Here is a 23,210-nt window from a genome sequence, read left to right on the forward strand (position 1 = left end):
GCCCTAAGCCCCGCCTCCTTCCCACCGGGAGGCCCGCCACGCCCCCGCCACGCCCCTCCCGCCGGCCGCCCCCCCACCGGCAGTTTTCCGCCACCACCCCCCGCCCCGCTTCCGGCTTCCGGCTTCCGGCGCCGGCTGGGGGCGGAGCTTGCCCACCGGCAAGGCGGGCGGAAGCAGTGCGGCGGACAGCGCATGCGCCTAGGGGCGGGGCGGGGGCGGGGCCCAGGCGGGGCGGGGCCGCGGCTCAGTTCCTGCCTGGCGCGCCGCACCCCGCGCGGGCGGGTAGGTGGCGAGGGTCGCGACTGAGGTAACGGCTGTCCCCGCTCCCCTCTCCCCACGCCCGCCTCGGCCGGGCTGCCCGGGGCGGGCCCTCTCCCGGGGGACGCCGCTCGCCTTCGGCGGGCTGGGGCTGGGGCTGGGGCTGGGGCTGGGGCGGGGCCGCTGCGGCCCGCCCCCCGGCCTTGCCCGTTGCCCGGGGACAGCACGCCGGGGGCCGCCGCCGCTGCGCTCCTCGGCCCGGCCCGGCCCGGCCCGGCCCGGCCCGGCCGGGCCTTGTCCTATCCCGTCCCGTCCCGTCCCGTGCGGCGGAGCGCTGCCGCGCCGCGGGCTGCTGATTCACCTCAGGTGGCCGCCTGGGAGGGAGGGAAAGGGGGACCCCGCCGGGCCGCGCCGCTGCTGCGGGTGCCGGGGGCGACCACCCGCCCCGAACCTGCTGGCGGGCGTCAGGGCGGCCCCGAGCCTCAGCGCGGCGGTGGGCGATGCTGGGGCCCGTCCTGGGGCCTCGGTGACACCCCCCCCTTCCCCCTCCCGGGCCGGCCCGCGGCCCCGCCGGCGAGAGGCCCTCTCGCTTCGCCGTCCCCGCCGCTGCCCGTCCGCCCGCACCGGCTCTGCTGGCTGCCCGTGGGCCCGGGGCCGCCCGCCCGCGGTAAAGCCGGGGCCTCGGGGGGTGTGGGAGCTGCGGGGTGACTGCAAGGCGGTAACGGGAAAGGTCCCTTTGCCTCTACGGCTGGGGTGTGATGCAGGCTTAGGAAATGCTCATTTATTTGTCATCCGCCATGTGTTTGTAGTTGGGAAAGTGTTAACTCGGAGGCCTTGACTCCTCCCGTTTTTTGTACAAACTGATGCATTTAACGTCTCGGTGACAGTGTTGATCATGCTTGTAGGAGTGTAGTTATGGGAGAACCTTTAAAAAGATGTGTGTTATTTGCAGTTGTGCTGACTTGTTTCTTCTGGGGGGAACGGGGTTACAGTTCTAGCTGAAGAAAGAAACTGATCTACATGTGCTTCACTATCCATTGGAAGAATGACAGATGACAAAGATGTACTTCGAGATGTGTGGTTTGGACGAATACCAACCTGTTTCACTCTGTATCAGGATGAGATAACTGAAAGGGAAGCTGAACCTTACTATGTGAGTATAACAAAGGTAGACACAGATAGTCCAATGCCATAGTTCTGTTTGTTTCCTTCGTTCTCATTCTGTGTGCTACTACATGTTGTGAAAAAAACCCACAACTTTTTTCTTCTTATTCCTGGTAATGTTCTGAAAGTAAACCGTATGACTGTTCTGAGTGATTTGCCTCTCTTCATAGCAGGTTCAAAACTTTAACCTTGTTTCACCAGTGAGATGAACTTATCACAGATACTTAAGGTCTTAAAAAAGTTATGAAAAAGTCAATAAGTAATTAGCTAAAAGGAGGAGACTTCACTTGTACTTGTGGTGAGTTTGTACATTCTTTGATAATGACCAGAAGAAGAGAGAGAACTTGTACGTTACCTTGCTACAGAAGTAACTTCAGTCAGAGCTTTGTGCAGTCTTAAATGCTCAGGTCAGTCACCTGTGTAACACAAACTCATAATGAACCCTGGCTCCAGTATTTCTACTCATGGACTTTTTCTGCTCATTTTCTTTAAATGCTAGCAGCCATGAGAGATCTAGGTCAGATGTAGGAAAAGCAGCTATCATGTTTTAACAGTACAGTGCCTGAACTGGATTGCTAGCTGATGATAAAAGTGAGGGTGAGATGGTTTTATGTGAGTTGTAAACTGGAAGGCCCTTCCAGTTTATCATGTGGTATTTATTTATAGTGTGCTCTGCAGTTTTCATCCTTTCAGCACCTAGTAGACATTTGATTGATAGACAATGTTAGCTGATTCAGTGAAACTTAAATTTGAAATGTAACAAGTATGTGGGAGGAAAACCTTGTACTATGAGTTTTTACGTGATTCTGAAATCCTTAAATCTTGTCATATCCCATTCTAGTCTTTTTGAAAATGTTACTGGATAGAAATACTCTTTTCTTCTGTGTTTAATAGCATCTTTATGTCATCAGTTTCTGATTTACACATGTGTTCAGTGGGTTTTTGAAACCTAGTAAAGCATTAATGCTTTTCATTCAGTGATGACAGTGCTTATCTTTCTATGGTTTAGTTTCACCACTGGTAAAATAGAAGCACTTCCTGCGGTTGACCTATTGCCAAATACGTTTGAGCTATCTAGAAGTCTCAGACTTTAAATTCTGTATATTTTTATATATAAATATGATTTAAAATATATATGTGGATATTGTATGAGAGTTACATAAAAGGTATGAGTTTAAGTATAGAGACAGGCAGTCTTGATCTGTTTAACATCAGCATGGAAGCCCTGAAACCATGTTATCTTCATGGTGTGGCCAACTTGGTAAGCCAAGGAGATAGTTTTAAGCTGGTAGGGTTTGCTTTATTTACTCCGCTTAAAGTGTGCACAAAAATTCTCAAGGCTTAATTCTCTGCTTCTGCAAAATGTGGTTATTCACAGATCACAATTCTAAAATTTTAGCTTCTTCCTTTTTCAGGAAGCTGGAGCTGATCATCATGTTGGAGCTGATAATATAGCTTTGCTTCTGGAAGGGACCAAGGATTTAGAATAGTAGAAGGTAGAATAGCAATCAAGGTTTTAAATCATGGTTTCAGAGTGCACCCAAGTTAATGTTTTTGTTCAGATCTGCAGTGCATTTTTGAAGTAAGTCTTCATCCTTTCCACTTATTGTGCCCAGGTTTGCATCACAGAGCAGTCTTATAGCCCGCAAGCCGAATCATTTTCACATGAAGCTGAAGCAGAAGATGTGCTTCAGCTACTAATGGGCCTTTAGTGTATGGGATCAAACTGGAGCTCAATTGAAGTAAAAACCAGCAAACCCCCAAAATTAGATACAAAAAGTGAACATTCCCAGCCTTTGACTGTTTCCTCTTATCACACCTCAGTACTTGTTAATATAGATGCAACCTCTGTATTCTAGACTGCCTTCTATAAATGGGAAGGAAATACTGGCATCATTACGTTAAGAGTGGGGGGAAAAAAGCTTCTGCTCTGAGGAAGTTGCTTTATGAAGATGGAGGAAGACATAGACCTGGAGGGTGAGGGGTTAGGAAAACAACCCAGAATCTGTGTGATGGATTTCATTTTAGAAGATTATTCATCAAAAAAAAAAAAAAAAGGCAACTGGGCAAATCTGATCTGGTAGAATGAGTTTAGCTTGGATTAGTATGTCTTGTCATATGATCATGTCGGGGTTTTTTTCTTAATTAGGTATTACAGCCCTAAACCGAGAATTACTCTTATCACTGAATCATAGCCATTCATTCCCAGCATCTAGAACTATTTCTGTAGGGTAACCAAAGGCTGGAAGGATATAGCCTCAATGCAGGCTGGTTTAGGAGTCGGTAGCAAAAGTGTTTGTGGGGGAGGTGTCATTCTGGTGAACATGGCTTTGCCTAAAAGGAAGGCTGCTTGCCACATGACTGTTGGAGAAGTTTGTGAGTGTCTAATAGTCTAGAAGGTGAACTGCTGTGTAGAATTCTAGTTTTCATATAGAGGCCTCTAAAACAATTAACGTGATTCTGCTGTCAGAGATTGACTAAAGCCCAGTATATATTAAATACATTAAGGGGGTGGTTTTCTAAATATTTTTAGTACCTTTCCTCTGGAAATACTCAGTAATAGCATTTAAAAATTATAGGATTTTTGGAGTAAAAATGTTTTGTGTCAACTGGTGTCTTTCACTGAGTGTAGACAACTGGTGGAGAAGGGATATTAAAAGGGGTAACAAAATGAAAAAGTCTTTAAACTATGCTTTTAAAGGTCTTACTTAACAGATTTAGTATACTTATAAATCTCTAGGATAATTAAAGCTAGAAAAGAGATAGAATTGGATCCTTTCATGTCTCCCATGGGAGGGGAAGACTGCAGCAAGGTAGAAGAGGTGGCAAGACCAGAAAAAAGTTCAGTAGGTGCTGCAAATTTCAGCATCTCTGAAAAACAGGCAGTCCCTGTTAACCTGATTAACATTTGGGTTTTGTACTCCAAAGAGGCCCACTGGGAGTGCTGGCCACGTTCTGTTAAATTCAGTTAAATGCTGTTCAGTTATTGTATGTGATCTGTAATTGTGCTGAAATAGAAACTGTGTTGTTTTTCCACACTACAAACTGAAGTAAAATATTTTACAGAGGAAGTTAGTTGTGCAGTTTAAAGGCTTATGTCAAACACTGTTGCAATCAATAATGCTTCAATGTATTTATCAATTCCTGCATGGCTGTGCCACATGCAGCATGCTGAAAATTGGCTTTTGTAGCAGTCCAAATGGGTCTCAGAGTATACCAGCATTAATTTAGTTGTAAACATCACATAGAAATAATATGGAATTATTACCAAAAATATTTGTGTTTGATTGGAATAGCCTGGGCTTTATTCTCTCAAGAACAATCAGTGTAGATGTGTGGAATTAGGTTAAAGGATAAGATTATGTTGTCATTCAAGTCATTGAGGTACCAAGCATTTCTCACTTGTATGTACATGACTTCATTGAATTTCTTGAGATTGTTCACCTTTTAAAACTGAAGGCTGTGTTTAATCACCTTGCTGAATTAGACTCCTGTGAAAGAAGGCAGAAACAATATGGTGATGGTAATAAGAGTAACAGATAGAAAAAGAAAACCATATGGCACATAAAAGATCAAGTGTTAACTGACTTGATGACTGTGATAGTGGTGAGTCTTGATCTTTTGTAGTTTTATATAATCCTAAAATTTAGTTGTTTCACAGATGTATGCAGATTAGTAACCTAATGCAGCATTATCTAAAAGACAGATCTATTCTCTTTCATAAGAACTTAGTCTTGATTTACTCTCTGTACTTCTTAGTAGTGAATCTGATATTTATAAATAAATTCTAGTATCGTGGCCAAAATGTTATCTAATTTATATATCAAAGTGTGGTCTAATTGGGAGAGACTCTGGAAGAATGTTGCAGCAGAGATCAAGTTTTCTGTCAGGCAAAATATATCCTTATGTAGTTTGGGATGTCTGTACCATGGACATTTGCCTAAAGCCTAGCATTATTAATATACTATAAATAAACTATTTTAAGAAACAACACTGGTTATGAGGAACACTGGAAACCAAATGTTTTTCTTCCTCTAAATATGCAAAATATAATTTATTTCTATTTATTCCTTAGACCCATCTATTTTATTAATAATTAGGAAATGAAAATAACTTTACAGGATGAATACAATTTATTTAAAATGTCTGCTCCAGAGCTAAATCTTATTTTACAGGGAGGTTAATCTTTTCTTATTGGGATACTGAAAGGCATTGTTCGTTAAAGCTTATGGACTGATTAATCTTAAGTAAATGTGCTATACAGTCATCAGTCAGTACACTGATTGATGCAGTCTGCTTAACCACTCTTAGTAGGCATGAGACTTTAAAAAAAAAAAGGCGGGGGGAGGGATTGCAAATAAAAATAACACAGCATTCTGTTCTGGATAGTGCATAACATTACACTTGAGGAAAAAAAGATAGTATACCAGAAAGCTGTAAGAAGGCATCTTGTTTCAACTGATAAAATACTGACAGTTTTCTTTCTGATTTTAGTAGCTGGGCAAAGGTTAAATAGTGGAAGAATCATAGTAGCCTTGACTAACATGTTGAATTGGCAAACCCAGTGCAAAGAAAATGGAAATTGCCAGCTATTGGAAATACAAAAAGCACTTGGAAACCAAACCCTTAAGTAGATAGTTTTCATTCTTTAATTTTGTATGAATTTCCATGTTGAAATAATAGCTGATAGACAGTTGCTCGTGATATTCAATAAGAAGTTAGAATGTGTTCCTATCTGTTCATATGAAAATGGTTAAAAACTTCATTCTTTGGCCTGCTTAAATACAGAAAAGCAGAAATTAAATAATTAAATTCTACTCTTCTCCCTCCCACCACACCAAAAGAATCAAGAACTTTTTTTTTTTAACTTTTGTGTGTTAGCATGTTGGATATTGCTATTCTGCGTTTTCTGAGTACATAATTTTATAGCATTTCATTGACCATTAATAAGTAAACAGTCTAAAAGAATTTACCTTAAAGGGGGGGAGAAAAAGGATGCTGACTGAATTTTGGTTATGCAAATGCATACTTGTTACAGATTTTTATTGATTTAGTAAATTTTATATATACTTAAAGCTTCTATAATTTTTTTCTTTCAGTTGCTTTTGCCAAGGATAAGCTACTTGACACTGGTAACGGACAAAGTGAAGAAACACTTTCAGAAAGTTATGAGACAAGAGGAAGTTAGTGAAATATGGTTTGAATATGAAGGTACACCACTGAAATGGTGAGTTTAACTTTGTACCTTTACTCAGTTTATCATGTAGGGAGTTATCAAGTTCAGCACGGTGTCAGTACTTTTCCTAAACTAACCACTCCATTGGGTTGCAAAGATGGCAAAAGAGGAGCGTAAGAAAAGCATGTTGTTTGGGGAAGAATAGAAGAAGGTTTAATGTTGAACATATTTTTGATTTTTCTGCTTTTACTTACTATAGGTATAAGGCAGAGGTTGTGCCTTATTGCACAAAAACCTATTGTTTTTGTTCTAGTTGTTACCATAATACGAAATGGCTGTGGTTTTGGCTTTACCATTTCTTGCAGTAGAATCACAAAATAAATCTTTGTTTAGCTTATTCCACCTTCTTAAAAGATGCCTAATAACACAGATAGGAAATATTATTTCTGGAGTCTGAATGCAGATAGGATATATGCTTAAAGATAATAAAATGTGTGTAACATTCACTTCTCACTGGTGTGATATGCACTTGCACTGTAAAACAGATAATCTAATGCTGATGCTCAGGCTTTTGTTGTTTTTATTTTTGTTCTGTCATATAGTCTATTAAAAGTATCTTCTTTTTTTTTTTTTCTGAGAGGTTGGGGAATCAGACTGACATTGTTTCATTTACTTAGTTTTCATAAATACTGTTCATCAGATTTTGTTTCTTTCCAATTCTGCCATGAAGAGTTTTAAAGAAAACATTTTGAGACCTGCAATGTTTGCTAGCTCTGTACAGATAGCATCAGCTCTCCAGAAAGTATTTCGTATTTTGAATGTTGAAGAGATTTTATATCTATCTTTATTTCCTGTATCATAATAGGAAAGAAAAACACCAGTGACTGTTTTAGCTTCTTGAAGCTGGATTGTCTTGTGATTAGTGAGCATCACATCATGGAGTCCCTTTAGACTTGGTGATGCAGTAGATACCTTCTAGTCTCTTGTTTCTTTGAGACCAACCTAGTATAAACCTTGAAAATACGTAAATAGAAAAGCATAAAATGTAGCTTTTTTGACTTTTTCAAAACTGGCTGGCAAACCCGCTTTAGAAATCTACTTAAATTATTTGGAATTTAAAAATAATTGGTTTCTTGGTGTGCCATAGTGACCTTGAGTCATGGATACCATCTGAATAAACGGCGAGGTACCAAGTTTGTCCCAGTGTGTTCATAATCTTAGGTAGATAATGGGAGAAAACTTCATAAGTTTTTCACTGAGGTTGTAACAAGAAAGGAAAGAGAGACTTTTTACTTCAACCAAAAACAGATCTGTATCTTCTGTAAGTTTTCAAATAAATTAATAAAATATATATCTAGAATATAGGTATAGAGTAAAGATATAATTTATAATTCTAAAATTAACTGAAGAGTTAGTAAACTCATTGAACATTGAAATGAAAATGATAGTGTAATTGTGATTTACTAATTAAGGCTCTGATATTTCAGAAAATCTAAGCATATTCTGCCAGGAACAGCTCCACTGATTTCAGTGAAATTGGTTTTCTAAGGAAAATGCTATCTGCAAACCATTATTTTAGGAGAAGGGTAATCCCCTAAATAACTGAAGCTTGTTCCAAAGAAGACCCAAGTATCAGAACTGAGAATTAGAATGAGCTAGTAGTTTTGTAGAGAAAGAATAGTGAGCATTAATGCTTAATCTTTTTAAATATAACTTCTGCATTCAGAATCAAATAGAACTTGCTAATAATATTGCTTATTCTAATTATGTACTTTGCACTGTGAGGTCATATTGCTTACAGTCTGTGCGGTTTCATACCTGGTTTGGGATGTACTGTATCTCTTTCCAGCTGCAGCTCTTTTGTTTTCCAGTGAGATTTTGGAGGAAGTCTGAAACATAGCTTTAACTTCATGGTGCGCAGCACTCAGGCCAGGCTCCTGAAGAAGGCTGAAGCTCTCCAGATCTGGAGTTACCAAGCCTGGGGCCTCCCACTGAGGTTGTTGGGCAGGGGAAGATGGTCTCCTTGCCTGCAGGAGGTGTGTGCTGGGGGAGGGTCTGTGTCACCAAGTTAACAAGCTGCAGGAAGAGGTCATCAGACTGTGCAGCATCACAGACTACAAAAGGAAATGGATCGAATCTTCTTAGAGACCATGCAGCTACAGGAGCCTAAACCTACAACTACATTGAAGGAGATGCAGGCAGAGTCTGTGATTATTGGATTGGAAAATAGCCTCCTAAGATATGGAAGGGCTGGAAGCTTGTGACTTCCGGCAGCAGGAGGAAGGCTCCTTCTCCACATGCATTTCTGTAACTACAGGATAGGTTCAGCGCTCTGGCTGCAGGTGAGGGACTGAAAGCTCTGTCCAATGATGCATCTGAGGTGGCTGAGCCTGAACTGTGCAGGGGCACCAGGAGGAAGTGGCGAGTGAAGTCAAAGGTCTGGATTTTGCTTATTCTCCTTTATCAATCTCTCCAGGATCTTGAACTCTGCCCTTTCATGGTCACTACAGTCAAAGCTGCCACTGATTATCATGTCCAGAACTATTTTGTCTTGTTAGTAAGTAACAGATTCAGCAGTGGGTCAGCGCTGGTCCATCCAGTGCCTGTATCAAGTAATCTTGAATACTTGTGTCCCACCATGTTGCTTTTCCAGCAGATGTCAGAGATTAACAGGAACCAGGGTCTGTGATGCAGAAACTTCTTGAGTTGTTTAAAGAGGACTTTATCTACTTCCTTGCCTGGATTGCATGATCTGTAACAAACTCACCATGATGTTGCCCTTACTAGTCTCTGCTCTGACACTGAACCACAAGGTCTCAACCAACCTGTTGTCTGTCCCATTAAGTTTCATACATCTAAGCTGCTCCCTCACATGCAAGACAACCATCTTCCCTCATCTGCCCTGCCTGTCTTTCCTGAGCAGCTTGTGTCTGTCCATCCATCCACAACAGCATTCCAGTTGTGCAAGCTGTCTTGCTGTGCCTCAGGTAGCCCAACACTGTCGCAGTTATGTCACTGCCTGTGGAGCTGTAGTTTCTCCTGCTTGTTTCCCAAGCTGTGTGCATTTATGTACATACACTTGTAGACTCCTCTACCCTCTTTTATAATTTTGAGATCTCCCTTGTAGCTGTCACCTTTCAACCACTTGCTTTCCACCCATGTCCATTAATTTCTACTTGTCTGTGTGTTTTTATTCACGCCCCTGTTGTTTATGGTCCGAAGCTCTCCTCACCAGGCAGGCCAACCTGAAGGAAAATATACTTTTGCCCCACTTAGGTGGATTCCATCTCTCCCTAAGAGTCCTTTAACCCCAGAGAGTGTTCTGTGGCTGTAAAGGCCAAGTCCTTGTTGTCACACCAGTTGCACAACCAGTTATTGACGTGCAGTTACTGACCAGCATTCACACCTCTCTGAGACTTTCTCCTTCAATGGTGAAATTGTGGAGGTGCCACCTTGCCTGTGGAGCTGTATAGTGACTCTTGATACACTCAAAGGTTCCCTCACAGCACTTAAGATTTGTGCCTATGTGGTTGAACAGCAAGGGCTAATAATCCAAGCACAGGGCAAACCTTACCAGTCTGTCTGCGACTTCTTAAAAAGCAGCAAACCTCTGCAGGTAGCAAGTGAGATTGGCAGATGGGGGAGGGCTCTGTCCCCTGCAGGAGGGAGTCTTCTACTGCTATGACTGCTTCCTCTTGGTGTGGATGTGCTGCTCAGGCTGCTCTAATGCTTCCTCAGAACTTCCAGCCCCTGCAGGTGGAGAAGGAGCCTGCCTTCTCTTGCCAGAGGTTGCAAGACTCCAGTCTTCCCCATCTTGTGAGTCTCTATTCACCACTCCAATGACTGCAGACCCTCTTTATGTGCAGCTGGGAGTTCAAGCTCTCATCTCTGCAAGGTCTCAGTGAAGATGGCCATCAGTCTCTTTTTATCTTCTCTGATGCTGTGCAGCCCACTGACCTCCTGGCAGCTCCCTAACTTGGTGACATAGCTCCTCTGCTAACACACGCTTCCTGTAGGCAAGGACATTTCCTCTGCTTGCCCCAGCCCTCAGAAGAGGTCCCAAGCTCTCCTGGCAGCTTCAGACCTGGAGAGCTGCATCCCCTCTCAGAAGCTCTGCCTGAGTGAAGGCCTCTGATGTGTCAGGGGTGGTTCTTCAGCAGATGCTAGAGGATGACACCCTATAGCTTGTTACCATCCTATTTGAGCACTTGCACGTGGCCTTCCGCAGGATTTCTGTCCCCTTTCTGTGGATTGTGCTCTTGCCCTGGTAGTTGCATAGGTGTCTCTCTAGTATCAACTGGATGGATGCTTGACCCTTCCTAATCCGGAATCAGTGGAAGACAAAAGGTCAAAGCACCATTTGATCAGGCATAGGTGACATTGTTTGAAAATGTTAGCATTTGCTTGAAAGATCTAAGAAAAAAATATTTCTTACTGAATACTAAAGGAAACGGTGAGACTATTTTCTGCTGCAGCCAAAATTTCCCTCAATGAGGTGTTTGTTCATAGAAATACCTAAACACGAGATTTTGGCCACTTGATATACTTAGTACTCCAGACAGTTCTGGAGCATAGGATTTTATCATCCTGGATTTACCAGTTCATGTGACATGTGTTACTGAATTACCACAGTAAATTATTCTGGTCTGAAAACAACCTACCAGCTCATGCTGTCACTTTCTGTCCTGGGTTCAGAAAGAAATGGTTAGAAAAACAGTCTTTCCTTACTGTCCATCTGTCACTTTCAAAAGGATTTTAAGTACTTAACATGGTGTTTTCCAGGACTTTTCTCACACTCAGAAACCACCTTCTGTGTAATAATAAAAGCAGTAATAAATTGGCAATGGCTGGAAGTCAGGGTGCTGTTACACTTCTATAGATTGAAGGTTTTCCTGAAGCAATCATTGTTCTGGCAACTTGTATAAAAAGATGTGTTCTCTTAGACATTTTATCTTTGATATTTTTCGCATTATTTCCTTTGAAAATGTTTTGCACAGTCTGCCTGTCCTTGGCTCCCACTCTAGTTAAGACCAGTTTGATTTCAATAATAATATTTTTTTTAAAATTAGACCTTTCTGGGCTGGATACTTCCCTTAGCTGTTGTTCTGTTTGTTTTCTCTTTTCTTTTTTTGGGGGGGCAAATCTTTAAAGGCTTTCTGGGGTTTTAAAATTTATTTATTTTTTTAAAAAATTCTGGTTACTGTAGGCTTTAGAGAGCATTTGTGTATTTCTTTAATTGCAATGCCTGTTTTTCAAATAGAAGTTCAGAAACAGCATTGCAGCAGTACTACTGGAAGCGAGATCTTTAATGAAGGAATACTGGCTTATTGCACCAGGTAGATACACACTAAAGAATGGAGAGAGGGAATGTTGGGGGTGGTATTCCTTGTACAGATTGGCAAGGCTTCTTTTCTTCTCAACTTCTCTCTTTACGCCTCCCTTAATTCTCTATCCTGGTTAAGAAACCAGGTTTTATTATAAGGGAAATGTAAAGAATAGCTTTAGTATTGCTATATGGAGTGCTGTTGTTTCCAGACTCTTAAAAAATGCTTGTAACTGTATCTCAAAAATAAATGAAATGCAGCATTACGTACAGGCATTACTTAAGGCTTCTATTGGCTTCAGATTAAATGCTAGTCTGTGAGAACTGGAGTTTGAAGCAGGACATGTCTGTATCTCAGGATTGCTTCACTCCTGTTGTGAACTTTACTCTTAATGGAAGGCTGCGCTTCTGAATAGAAAATGATTTCTCTCTTGGTCTACTGTCCTCATTCATCTTGTGTTCTGCTGTGGAACAAAATGAATTTAGGGCTGGCCTCTTTCACAATAAAAACAATCTATCAACTGTGCAAAGCACAAGGATTCTACTGAAGAAAGCTTGAGTATGTGAACTTCATTTTGCAATCTGAACTGGGTAGAAAATATAGAGGTAGGCCAAGAACTGATGTTTTGGGTTGTTTTTTTTTTTTAGCTACCTATTTTGTTGTATAAATTGAAAGTAACTGAAATTCATTGTTTGAGTTCATCTAATTATCAAAGGAAATCTGATTTTCTTTTACCTACCTCACCTGGAAAACCACTCTTTCATGGAACTCTTGCTGAATCCCTGTTGAAATAGTCAAGACGTGATTGGCAGTTTGTAAAAAGTCTTAGTGGTAAAAACTTGCGCATTAGCAGTGAATCGGGATAAATCTGGATATGCATTATCTATATTCTTTATTCCCTTTGTCAGGAAAACACAGTTCTAGATACCTTCTTGATATTTCCCCCTATTCTTTCTTTTAAGAAGTTACAAATGCAATAGGTAAGTTCAAGAATTGTAGTACTATGGTTTTGTTATTTTGCTGTTGTGGTGACTTTGCGTTAGCTTTGGGCCTAGCTCACCTGTAGAGGGTGCTAAAGTACTGTTGTGTGAGAGTTTAGCTGGTCAGGAAACTGGTTTGGCACAGGTGCTTTTAGAGCAGTGCTCTCAGTTATTGCTCTCTGGACTTTCAAAACTTATGTACGTGCTTGGCTCTGCATCCTGTGATCAGTCCCATTTAATTCAGTGAAGCTACTGAGTTTACAGTTAAGTGTGTGCTTATCTTTGTAGGATGAAAAGCTAGTAAGGCTCTCTTAGTTAAGATTTTTGAAAGGTAAGAGAATGGAGCTTGGCATGCTGAATGCAAAAAAAAAAAAATTTTTATCAAAAATCTTGGCAGTATTTGCTTGTGAGAAAACTGCAGAAAGACCTTTTTAGAGTGCCTGTGTAAGTTTTGTGTATATATTCCTTATATTGCTGGAGGCTGTAATTTCTAATGAATTTAAAGGAGACAAAGCTATAAAACAGAAGTGAGTATTTGGAGGAAGCTGTTTCTTTGTGTAACTCCTTTAATCCAGAACACCACTGAAATACAAAACTCCCATTAATCTTTTTTTCCCCCTTCCATTTTTATAAATTTGATAGTAAAGATATAGAGTTCACCTTGATCTATCCTCTTTCAGCCCTTTTATAGATATGTCATTTTTTCACTTTACTGCTTATTCTCCACAATGACATCAGGCAGGTAGGAGAGGGAAGAGATGTTAAGGGTTGATGTGGTATAAACCCATGGTGTTTAAATATCTGAAAGCATGTATACTTTTCTGTCAGACCAGCTATTCCTACCATTATCAAGCTTTTTAACTAAAAATACTGTTTTGAAGGATTCCACAGAGCAGCTATAGGCCACTTACACTGTTGCAATACTTAGCAGTGTTTTGTGGGCACAGCTTGGAGATCACTGGTTTAGATATTGAACATGTAAATTCCAGACTTGATTCTGCCAGAAACTGTCAGTCATTTATACCTGCCTGTATAACTTTTCTCAATAAGCAGTAATGAAAGTTAATTGTGGGAGTCAAACAGCTATTTTTCATGTAAATGCAGGTATGTTAACTGCTATATGCAGAATTAAATGCACACCTTTCATATTCTTTTAATATCTCTTCATTTTTAGGCATTACCCAATTGGTTTGCTGTTTGATCTCCATGCATCAAATACAGCCCTTCCTTGGAGCATCACAGTGCATTTCAAGGTAAAACTGAAATACACCTTTAGTTAAGAACAAGTGAATGTGAGATTACGTGAAATTTGGAAGCTAGGAAAAGGTTTCAGAATTATTTTATAAATAAGTGAATGGTATGACCTGAGGGGGAGAATGTTCATTCTTCAGGAATCATTTAAAGTTTTCTGTAAGTCTACAGGTGTTTTCCATGAGATTGTATGTGCTTTCAAATTACTTTCCTTTGAAAATGATTCTATTATAATCTGAAAATCCAAAATTGTTTTTCAAGCTAAGTTATGAGACTTTGTCAGTGCAGTTGAGTGGATATAAGGGAAGAACTTTCTATAAGGTTTTTAATTCAGTCAGCTTGAGTTGACTGAAGATTGGGAAGATTGAGAAGTGCTCATCCTTTTAGGGATGTGGCCATGGATGTGAGATATTGTAGAAATCCTTGAAGTCAGGGAATGCTGTTGTACTTCATGTGGGCCCCCTTTAGAGAACTGAGTGGAATGAGTTTGGTCTTGTGACAACTTAGTCACAGGAGAGACGTTATTTTGATTACACATTGTAAAGCCATTAGGTATGACTTCATAGCACTACTGATCTTTGCTCAGAAGAGTAGTTGCGCAGGGTTAGCTTTGCAGGATTCTTTCATACTCTGAAATGCATTGAGTCAATAATCCTAGGTATGTTTTGAAGTCAAAATCACAACTAGAAATCATGGTATTTAACTTTTAAACTTTAATTTCTCAGTTGTACAAGAAACAATGCGATAGGAAAACTGACCCAAAGGAAAACGCTACGTTAATAGGCTTGATTTCAGTGTGTGAGATTTGAGATGAAATTAAAAGTATACTAAGAAACAGTTGTGTTGAAAGTTTTCTTTCAAGCAATTCTTCTCTTGAAGGTGTTTTAGAAAAGGTCTTGCTAACAGGAGTAGTCTGGTTCTTTTTGGAAGTGTGCACTGAAATCATACATTCTTACAATATGTATTTCCACATGTTGAACCCTTTAAAATGACTGAGTGAATGAATGAATCTGAAGTTAGGGATGTTTTTGAAACTGTTGTAACTGCTACACTCCTGTCTGATATATGTCAGAGAGCTGGGATGAAGAAACTTCTAGACTGTTTTGAAGAAACTGTAGTTTCCTAATTCATGATTTAATTGTTACGTGTTCTGAGAGCTGTGGGAGATTAACAGTGGCAGTGTGTGGATGTTGCCATCCCAAAGTAGAGCCATCTTGAGCAATAAGTTGCAGCACCACAGTGCTTTTCAATTTCATGTAGTAATGTAAACTGACTTTAATGTCCTTATATTGCTGCTTGCCAAAAGATCAGCTAATTTAAGTTTGTCTCAAAGGTGTACATTAAAGATCAGCAGAAATAATTTACTGCTAAGGCAGTACTATTTTAAAAGCTGATGTAATCTAGTTTTTAAAAATATAACACCTTGGATTAAGCACCTGCTTAATCTCTCTTCCTGTTTTTGATGTAATCTGAAAGTTTATTTAAATAAATTCCTTTTAATCCTTAAAGTCAAAACATAACTGAAATGTATCAAAGTATGTCAAAGTATTGAAGACATTTTCATGTGTTACAGTTTGTTACAGCTAAATAGTTTAGGTGTGGGATTCCTGTCTGGAATATTCTTTTCATTTGTGTGTAGTTATTCTTCAGAGAGTCACAGTTTTAATCTGGCTTAATTGAACAGTATTAGATTTTTCTGGGGTTTAAGTTTTGCTGTCATGGCTTTCTCCTTTCTTTTACCAAAGCATGCAGTCAACAACGGATATCTCAACCATCTGTAAAGAGTGGTTTTTAACTTCCCCCCCCATCAGTTTTCTTTGTTTAAAGTTAAAAACATGAAAAAAGTTTATTTCTGTTCAGCAGAAGTTTGAAAGTTGACAGATGCTTGTAATTGTCCTCCTGTGTTATGTGTGCAGACCAAATAAACACACTTATTGTTTGCATTGAAGAAACAGTTTATTCATTTGTACTTCTGGTATGCAATAAAACAACATGCGTTTCTATCTCTAGTAAAGTTGAAATACACTTGCCTTAAATAGTCATAGAAAGATGAGCTTGAGCAGATACTAAGGTCTGAGAATCACGAGAAGCTGTAGTCCGGGAAGTTGCTTTTGTTACCCAGGTGTGGCTTTACAGGGAGGAGGGAAACTCTATCCCTTCCTGTTAAACTCATCTCATGCTACTCTGTGGTATGCTTAGCACTATTCATGTTCTCAGAGTGGTAACCAGCTCTCCAGATTTTGGGCAGTACATAGGAGGTGGTGAACTTCTCTGGAAATGGTAGCAGGAGAGGAAATTGGGTGTGCCAGGGGAAAGGCTAACATTCTTCCTCTGCTGAAGCCCTTATCTGCTGGTGCCTGCCTCTCCACCCATGACTTGATGTAGAGGAGGAGAGACTGCATCTATTTTTGTGTAACAATAGTTGTCATTGGTTTTCTTAGCTCAAAATTGGGTCAGGTGGAGTGAAAAGGAAGTACTTTTCCATGCAGCATATGAATAAAATGTGGAACTCCTAGGAGACATTGTGGAAGCCAGAAGTATAAAAGAGGGTTTTCTAAAATCAATCTTTTTTGAAAAAAAGACCAATGATGGTAACTAAACACAAATACATGGATGCCCCTGTCACTGGATATGTTCCTTGTGCTTTTTAATGCCCTATCTCATTGCTGTAATTTTCTGCAAACATGGTCTAATGGAACTAGATTGTCACAGTATAGGGAGATGTTTTGTGAACTAGAACTAATAGATAAATATGGGTGGAATGGAGTTATGAAACCAGACCGTTGAAATTACCTGCAGTGGTTTTGGAAGTTTTATGTGAGAGGTCATTTAGTGCTCCTGTCTGTACAGATGATACCTACTGCTTTATGACCAAGTTTATGCTGCAAGTGTCTACTGGTATGTGAAACAAAACCAGTACTACTTGAGCTTTCTGAGAAAATCAGAGTCAACTCTTAATAAATTTTCTTTCAAAGATGCGGAATATGGAGGCAGTAAGACATCACCAATAAGAGTACTTGAATTAAAGCTGCCTACGGGATGTGTTAAAACTTTCTGCAGATCTCATAGCTCTGTAGCTAAGGGTGGCTACAAGCTTGTTTACAATTGTCTCAATTTAGGGAACTGAATAAAGTTATTTACATTTGATCACTATTTCCTCAAGTAGAAAGAAGGCAAGAAGAATTAAAAAAAATACAAGCATACATGTTCTGTATTTAAGTATAAAATTTATTATTCTGTGCTCTAGTTTATAAGTCAGTGGGGATGCCATATTTTCTGTTGGTAGTCTCATGTAGGTGAAACTGTTTCATATGCCTCTTGTAGATGCAGCCGTGTTGTTTTCTAAGTTATCACTTTCATGTTTAGGTTTTTCAGCTTCTACCCACAGTACTGCATAGAACTGTGTCAGTATTTTTCTTCTAAAGAGGAGAGCTGACAGCACTGAGATTGTAGGAGTGTTTTCCAGTCTTCCATAGTGTTATCCCTTAGAAGCTGGGAAAATGAATCATGCCACACCTTTGTACTACTGTGGCTAGATTCCTTCCACTAGCTTAGCTAGCTTTCACCCATTTTAAATATCTCCTTGCTTTTCTGCAGACCACACTGAGTACGTTGTCTGGAACACATCCCCAGGGAGTGACATTCCCTGTAATTTGAAAATTATCGGAAGAAAGTCAATAGGGAGATGCCTACCTGTAGAAAGACAGGAATGTCCAAAAAAAAAAAAGACCCTGCAGTTTAGTATATTTCAACATATGTGTAAGAAAACAGTTGTAACAAAACTGTTGTTTTCATAAACTTAGCTAAAACTTCAGCTTTTAACTGTGAGTGTCAGTTTCTAGCTTCCTATATTACTTGGTGTTAGGTACCTTCCATTGCTTCATCTTTTTTTGAGGGATGCCAGTGTCTCACTTTGTCTCACATTCTTGCATGTAAAGAACTTTTTTGATCTTGAAGTATGCTATTTCTGACTGTTCTTCTGGATTGGTTACCAGACTTCACTTTTTTTTGTTTGAGCAAGTAAGTTGAGCTTCTGAAAGTATTTTACAGGCCTATACAGATGTCAGCTGGCAACTAATAATCCCAGTAACATGTTCCATTCATCTTGGGTCCAATTAGTCTGAGACACTCTGCTTTGTAGGGCAGAAAGGGAGCGAGGTCTGCCCTAGAAGGAGAACTCTCCTTTCTGTTCTGTCCTCTTTCATGTCTTTACACTTGGCCATTCTCATGTGAGAAACAAACTTTATCTCTGTCCTTAGATTTCTAGTCAGCTGTATATACATCAGTCCTAAGTAACAATAGTACTCCCTTTGTGAGTTCAACACCAAACTGTGTATGCTTTGGTGGAAAAGATATTAGCAGTCTTCTCTTCCCTTTATACTTCTGTTTTTGGAAGATACTCATTCTTTTGATCCACAGTTTCCAGAGTCTGGGTTCACTGTCATAAGGAGGAATCATGATATGAAATTCCGTTATTTAATTTCCAACTTTTTTCAGTAACCCAATGAGGAGGGAACTATCATTCTCGTCCTCAGAATTTCCTTCAGGTAAGGCAATCCCCAGCTCCCTTTCGTATTGCCAACTGTTAGTGGTTCTTGGATATTTTGAGTTCCTGTAGTTTGAAGCAGTCTTCACTATTTTTCCTGGTTTTATGTGGAGGAGGGAAGGTATGGGTTTTTCCAGCATTATATTGCTCCTACTGTGACATGTTAACTATGTTGTAAAAGCCTTTAAAAAATATCCCATTATATGTACTTGTATTTCCAAAACGGTTTTGACAGTCCCTCACAAACTTTTTTAAATAGACAATTTGTAATGGGTTAAGAGGAAAGGTCCTCTTGTGGAATAACAGATGAGAAGTGAAGTATAAAAATATATGGCAGGCTCCTGTTATGAAGGGGAGTACTACTGATGCCACTCTGGTTTGGCTCTGGGGGTTTGCACTGTTCAGTATGGTCATAAGCAACGGCGAAAAGAAGATTAATAAGGAGGGGATAAAACATGCTGGGTCTTTAAACCTTGAAAACTAAAGACAATGAATTTGTGATACTGGATGCTTGTATTATTGTAAAATGGCAAGTGATACTAAGTGTTGATGAAAGAAAAATTAGAGGAAGAACAACTCTATCTGTATACCTGTACGATGCTGAACTTCTGATTAGTTAATTTCCAAAGAAATCTTTTTTTGTACATGAATGAGATTTACTACTGTAATTCCTTAATAAATGAATTAAGGAAGGTAGCTGTAATTTACAGAGGGAATAAAAGTTACCTGAGGAGTGGTAACTGTGCATCTGCAATGTTGAAGACAGTACACCAACTCTAACCAAAAAAAAAAGGGAGTATGAAATAGTCAGATGGGCTAGCAATAGGTGCATGTATTAGGTAAAGTTGGAACTGACAAGGATTTCCAGTATCTAAGGAAAAATGTTTGTAAGTGGCATATATGCTATAGTTCATATCCATGGATGATGATACTTGGAGGAAACATTTTTCAAAGGCCTGTACAGAAATAGGTGTTAAACTGCCATTGAGAGTCAATAGGACTTGGGTGCTTGTCATTTACTTCTCCCCTTTTTCTCCTGTTCATTGCCAGAGAATTGAACATTTGCTTGAGAACATGTTAAAACTCATTTCCTGAATTTTGGATGTAAGGGCCTAAATGTTCCACTGATGTATTTAAATGTATTTATCCAGTTGAGGTTTGGTTGATTCAGTGTAACTTCTGGTTTTACAGGAAATTGTTCAACTTTTATTTTTCCTGAAATGTTTTTCACTGTAAAAACCTTGCTTGTCAGCAGAGTGGGAGAATGGTTGTTACCTTCTGCCATAAGTAGAAGATTCCACTGTGCTTCTTTTGTATAAATATAAACGTGATTAAAATTACAATTTATTCTTCATCTTCTAAGGTGTGTGATGCATGTATTTCTGTTGATCTATCTTTTCTCTTCGTAGAATTTTCCAGAAAAGGATCTTTTACATTGCCATTCTAAGGATGTGATTGAAGCTCATTTTATGGCTTGTATAAAAGAAGCAGATGCTTTAAAACACAAAAGTCAAGTCATCAATGAGATGCAAAAAAAGGATCATAAGCAACTGTGGATGGGCTTACAGAATGGTAAATATAATGCATCAAGTATTAATTATATTCAGGTCTGCCATGCTAATAAATAATTGCTTCAAATTTTAGTCATGGTACAGGATACAAAATGTCATTGTTCTGCAGAATTTTAGTCTAATGTCACAGGCAAGATTTTTTTTAAAGTCACAATTTATGTGATAATCCAAATGTAGCTTGACTTATTTGAAGAACTCAGTTGGATCATGACTCTGTTTTAACAAACCAAAACTAGCAACAAAACAAAATAAATAGATAAATATTGTCTAGTGCACTTTTGCGCAACTGATGGTTTTTATTTGGGAGACACCCGGGAGGTAAGTGTTGTTCAGTATTAATTATCTTGGACTGTAGAGTAAAAAGGGTTGTCTCCTCTAGTTTTGCATAAAAAACCATACAGGTAAACTTTCAAAAAAGTTACCTGTAGATTAATAATTTTACTTTTCCCTCTGCCAAATTTATTTTTTTTTATTGCTGATATTACCATGGCTTTCACAAAGATTTCTGCATAGATAAGTATTGACTTTTTCAAGTCAGCAGAATAATTCAGAACAGGATGTTCTAAAATAATTAGCGTTCTTACTTTGCACAGATGGCATGAATCTATATCGCAGTGCAAAATATAACTTCTTTTGTTTTTAGTGTCTCCTCTTTCTTATCATGGTTCTTAGAGGCCTGTAAGTTGAAAAGCTTTCTAAGCATTTCAGAAACTGCTGTCTAGAATGGATGGTAATGCCACTTTCAATGCATTTTCCTCATCTCCTGAAGCTGTCATTGTATTACTAGTAAATTTATTTTACAGAAGCTGTAAGCATGAAGATGTTTATTCTATGTTGAGATACAAAATACTAAATGCTTAGAATTAACATCTTCCCATATATTTATAAGGAGAATTAAATGAAACAGGAGAAGCTTTGCATGCAAGAAGACTTGAGGCATGTGTTTGCTTTAGACAGTAGGTTCCAAATTACTTTGGGTTTAATGTGTGTATTTAATGAGTGTGTGGGTTTTCTAAATTTTTTTTATTGTTTAATGATAGTGCCTTTCATATTAAAGGTATTCCTGTAATAATGTTGAAGGTTGAGTGCTTATTAGAAACTTCGATTTCTATTTTTTGTTTAACTGGGGGAGAGTTAGAAATTGAGGCATTATATTAATTTGCCATTTGAGTGGTAAGATCTTGAGGGATGCAGTACGTACCTGCAAAATTTATCAGGTAAGGAATTGCACTTTTCCTGATTGAATTCAAAGTACTTCTTGAGAGATTCTGTTTTGTATAGATATTAGCCAGCAAACTGACTGATAATATATTAACTTTTGTGAATTAACAGTAAATAAAGAGTTCTGGTCCATTGGAAGCCAGAATCGGTATAAAACCAGACGTTTCCCTAAAGCTTACATTGTTACAAGTCAATTTAAACTGCAATTTTAATAATTCTGTGAAAAAAGTATTCTGCTCTAATAGTACTTGTCTTGCAAGCGGTTTAGTTCGAGAAGCAAAACGCTGTGCCAGCATGATTTTGTTTTCTATTTGAAGAATTATTAGCTTTATTGCAAAAAGAAATCCTGTCTCTTAGTCCGGGTGCTCAAGTGTTCCCAGTAGTGCACTTTATGTGCTCTTTTTATTAATGCTTTTTAAAATTAAAACTAAAAGACCTCTGACATGAGTTATGAGTATAATGAGTTATAATGAGTATAATAATGGCAGAAGAGTTGACTACACAATGAAATGGTATGAGTTAAGGTTCTTTTCTTAACCAGAAGTTATAGGACCTCAATAACCTCAATATGTAAAGTAAGAGAACAGATATGCAGTGTGTTCTTTCCATGCTCACCTTAGGCTCTATCTTTTAGTTGATTATTTGTCTGAGAGTATCTTCAGTTGTAGGGAAATCAGAATTTTACTGTTTTGCTTTATAATGTTAAGAACAGAGGTTGGAGGTTGCCTAGCAAGATTGATTTCAAGAAGGTTTCACTGTACTTAATGAGAAATCGCACCTGTGGAATCTGACACCTAAATGCGAAGTTTAAACAATCTTTTGGATACTTTCAAATGCTAATTTTAATTTCTTAGCTCTTCATAAAAGAGAAACAAGAAAAGCTTGTGAAACCAAGAAAACTCTTTTTAAGCATGTTGTATCTTTCAGTATGTTTTTATAGGCTTTCGTTTGAGATGTAATAATTTTAAACCTCTTTGTGAAACAGAATGAATGACCACAAAAAAGAAAAGAAAGTAGCATTTGTGATAACTGCCTTGTAAGTAATGCTACATCTGCAGTCTTTTTTTTTTTTTTTTTTCTGTGAAACTTCAAACAATTTTCTTCAGTTCTTAAATATAGGAAGTGTTACTTGTTTAACAAGTGATAGCAATACTTACAGGATATGTATTAAACTTACGTATTTGGAAAAAGAAAAAATCCAGTTTTGCTTGTTTGGAGACATGTAACTACCAGTTACAAGTGTAATTTGGTGTAAATGTTTCTGCTAAGAAGGAAGTACATGAACAGGTAGCATGAGAAACTTTTCAGTTTTAGGGGAAGAGCTGTAATAGTGAATTTGTGGCAAAACCTTGTGCTGGTAACAGCTGGTAGGTATTCATAACAACCTTTACGTCCCTCCTCCCACCGTTTCTGGTTTTGTGTTAATCTGCTACCAAATCGGGAAGGTAAACATACTTTTCTGTCTTGCTTGTGCTGTGGTTTTGCTTGTTCTTCAGCCTTCAGTTAGCCAGTTTTTGTCCATAAACCAGGTATTTCTTAGCTAGAACGCTTCTTTGGGACAGGTACATCTGTGTTGCCCTAATTTTGACCAGTGTCACGCATGTCTGATTGTGATAGGGAAGTGATAAAAGGCAGGCTATATAGCTATACTGACCTCTCTTCCTTTGTAAGAATTGTTAAAATTCTTTGGTCAGAATTGATGGAAAATGTTACTACTGT

General features: G+C 39.0%; 1 protein-coding gene across 3 annotated transcripts in view; it reads left to right on the plus strand.

Moving 5' to 3' along the window:
- The first annotated feature begins 269 nt into the window (after window positions 1-269).
- ATG5 (autophagy related 5) overlaps window positions 270-23,210 on the plus strand; it is an 83,572-nt gene continuing 60,631 nt past the window's right edge. The window contains exons 1-5 of one of the 3 annotated variants that reach the window (XM_075707102.1): window positions 270-307; window positions 1,251-1,411; window positions 6,522-6,649; window positions 14,077-14,155; window positions 20,109-20,271. In XM_075707102.1, coding sequence (XP_075563217.1) covers window positions 1,304-1,411; window positions 6,522-6,649; window positions 14,077-14,155; window positions 20,109-20,271 — 478 coding nt within the window. In that variant the 5' untranslated portion in view covers window positions 270-307; window positions 1,251-1,303. Of the gene's footprint in view, window positions 308-1,250; window positions 1,412-6,521; window positions 6,650-14,076; window positions 14,156-20,108; window positions 20,272-23,210 lie in introns of those variants that run through there. The other 2 variants (XM_009493426.2, XM_075707103.1) reach the window with 2 other exon arrangements.

This window comes from Pelecanus crispus, chromosome 3, assembly GCF_030463565.1.
Source record: "Pelecanus crispus isolate bPelCri1 chromosome 3, bPelCri1.pri, whole genome shotgun sequence".
NCBI classification, from domain to species: Eukaryota; Metazoa; Chordata; class Aves; order Pelecaniformes; family Pelecanidae; genus Pelecanus; species Pelecanus crispus.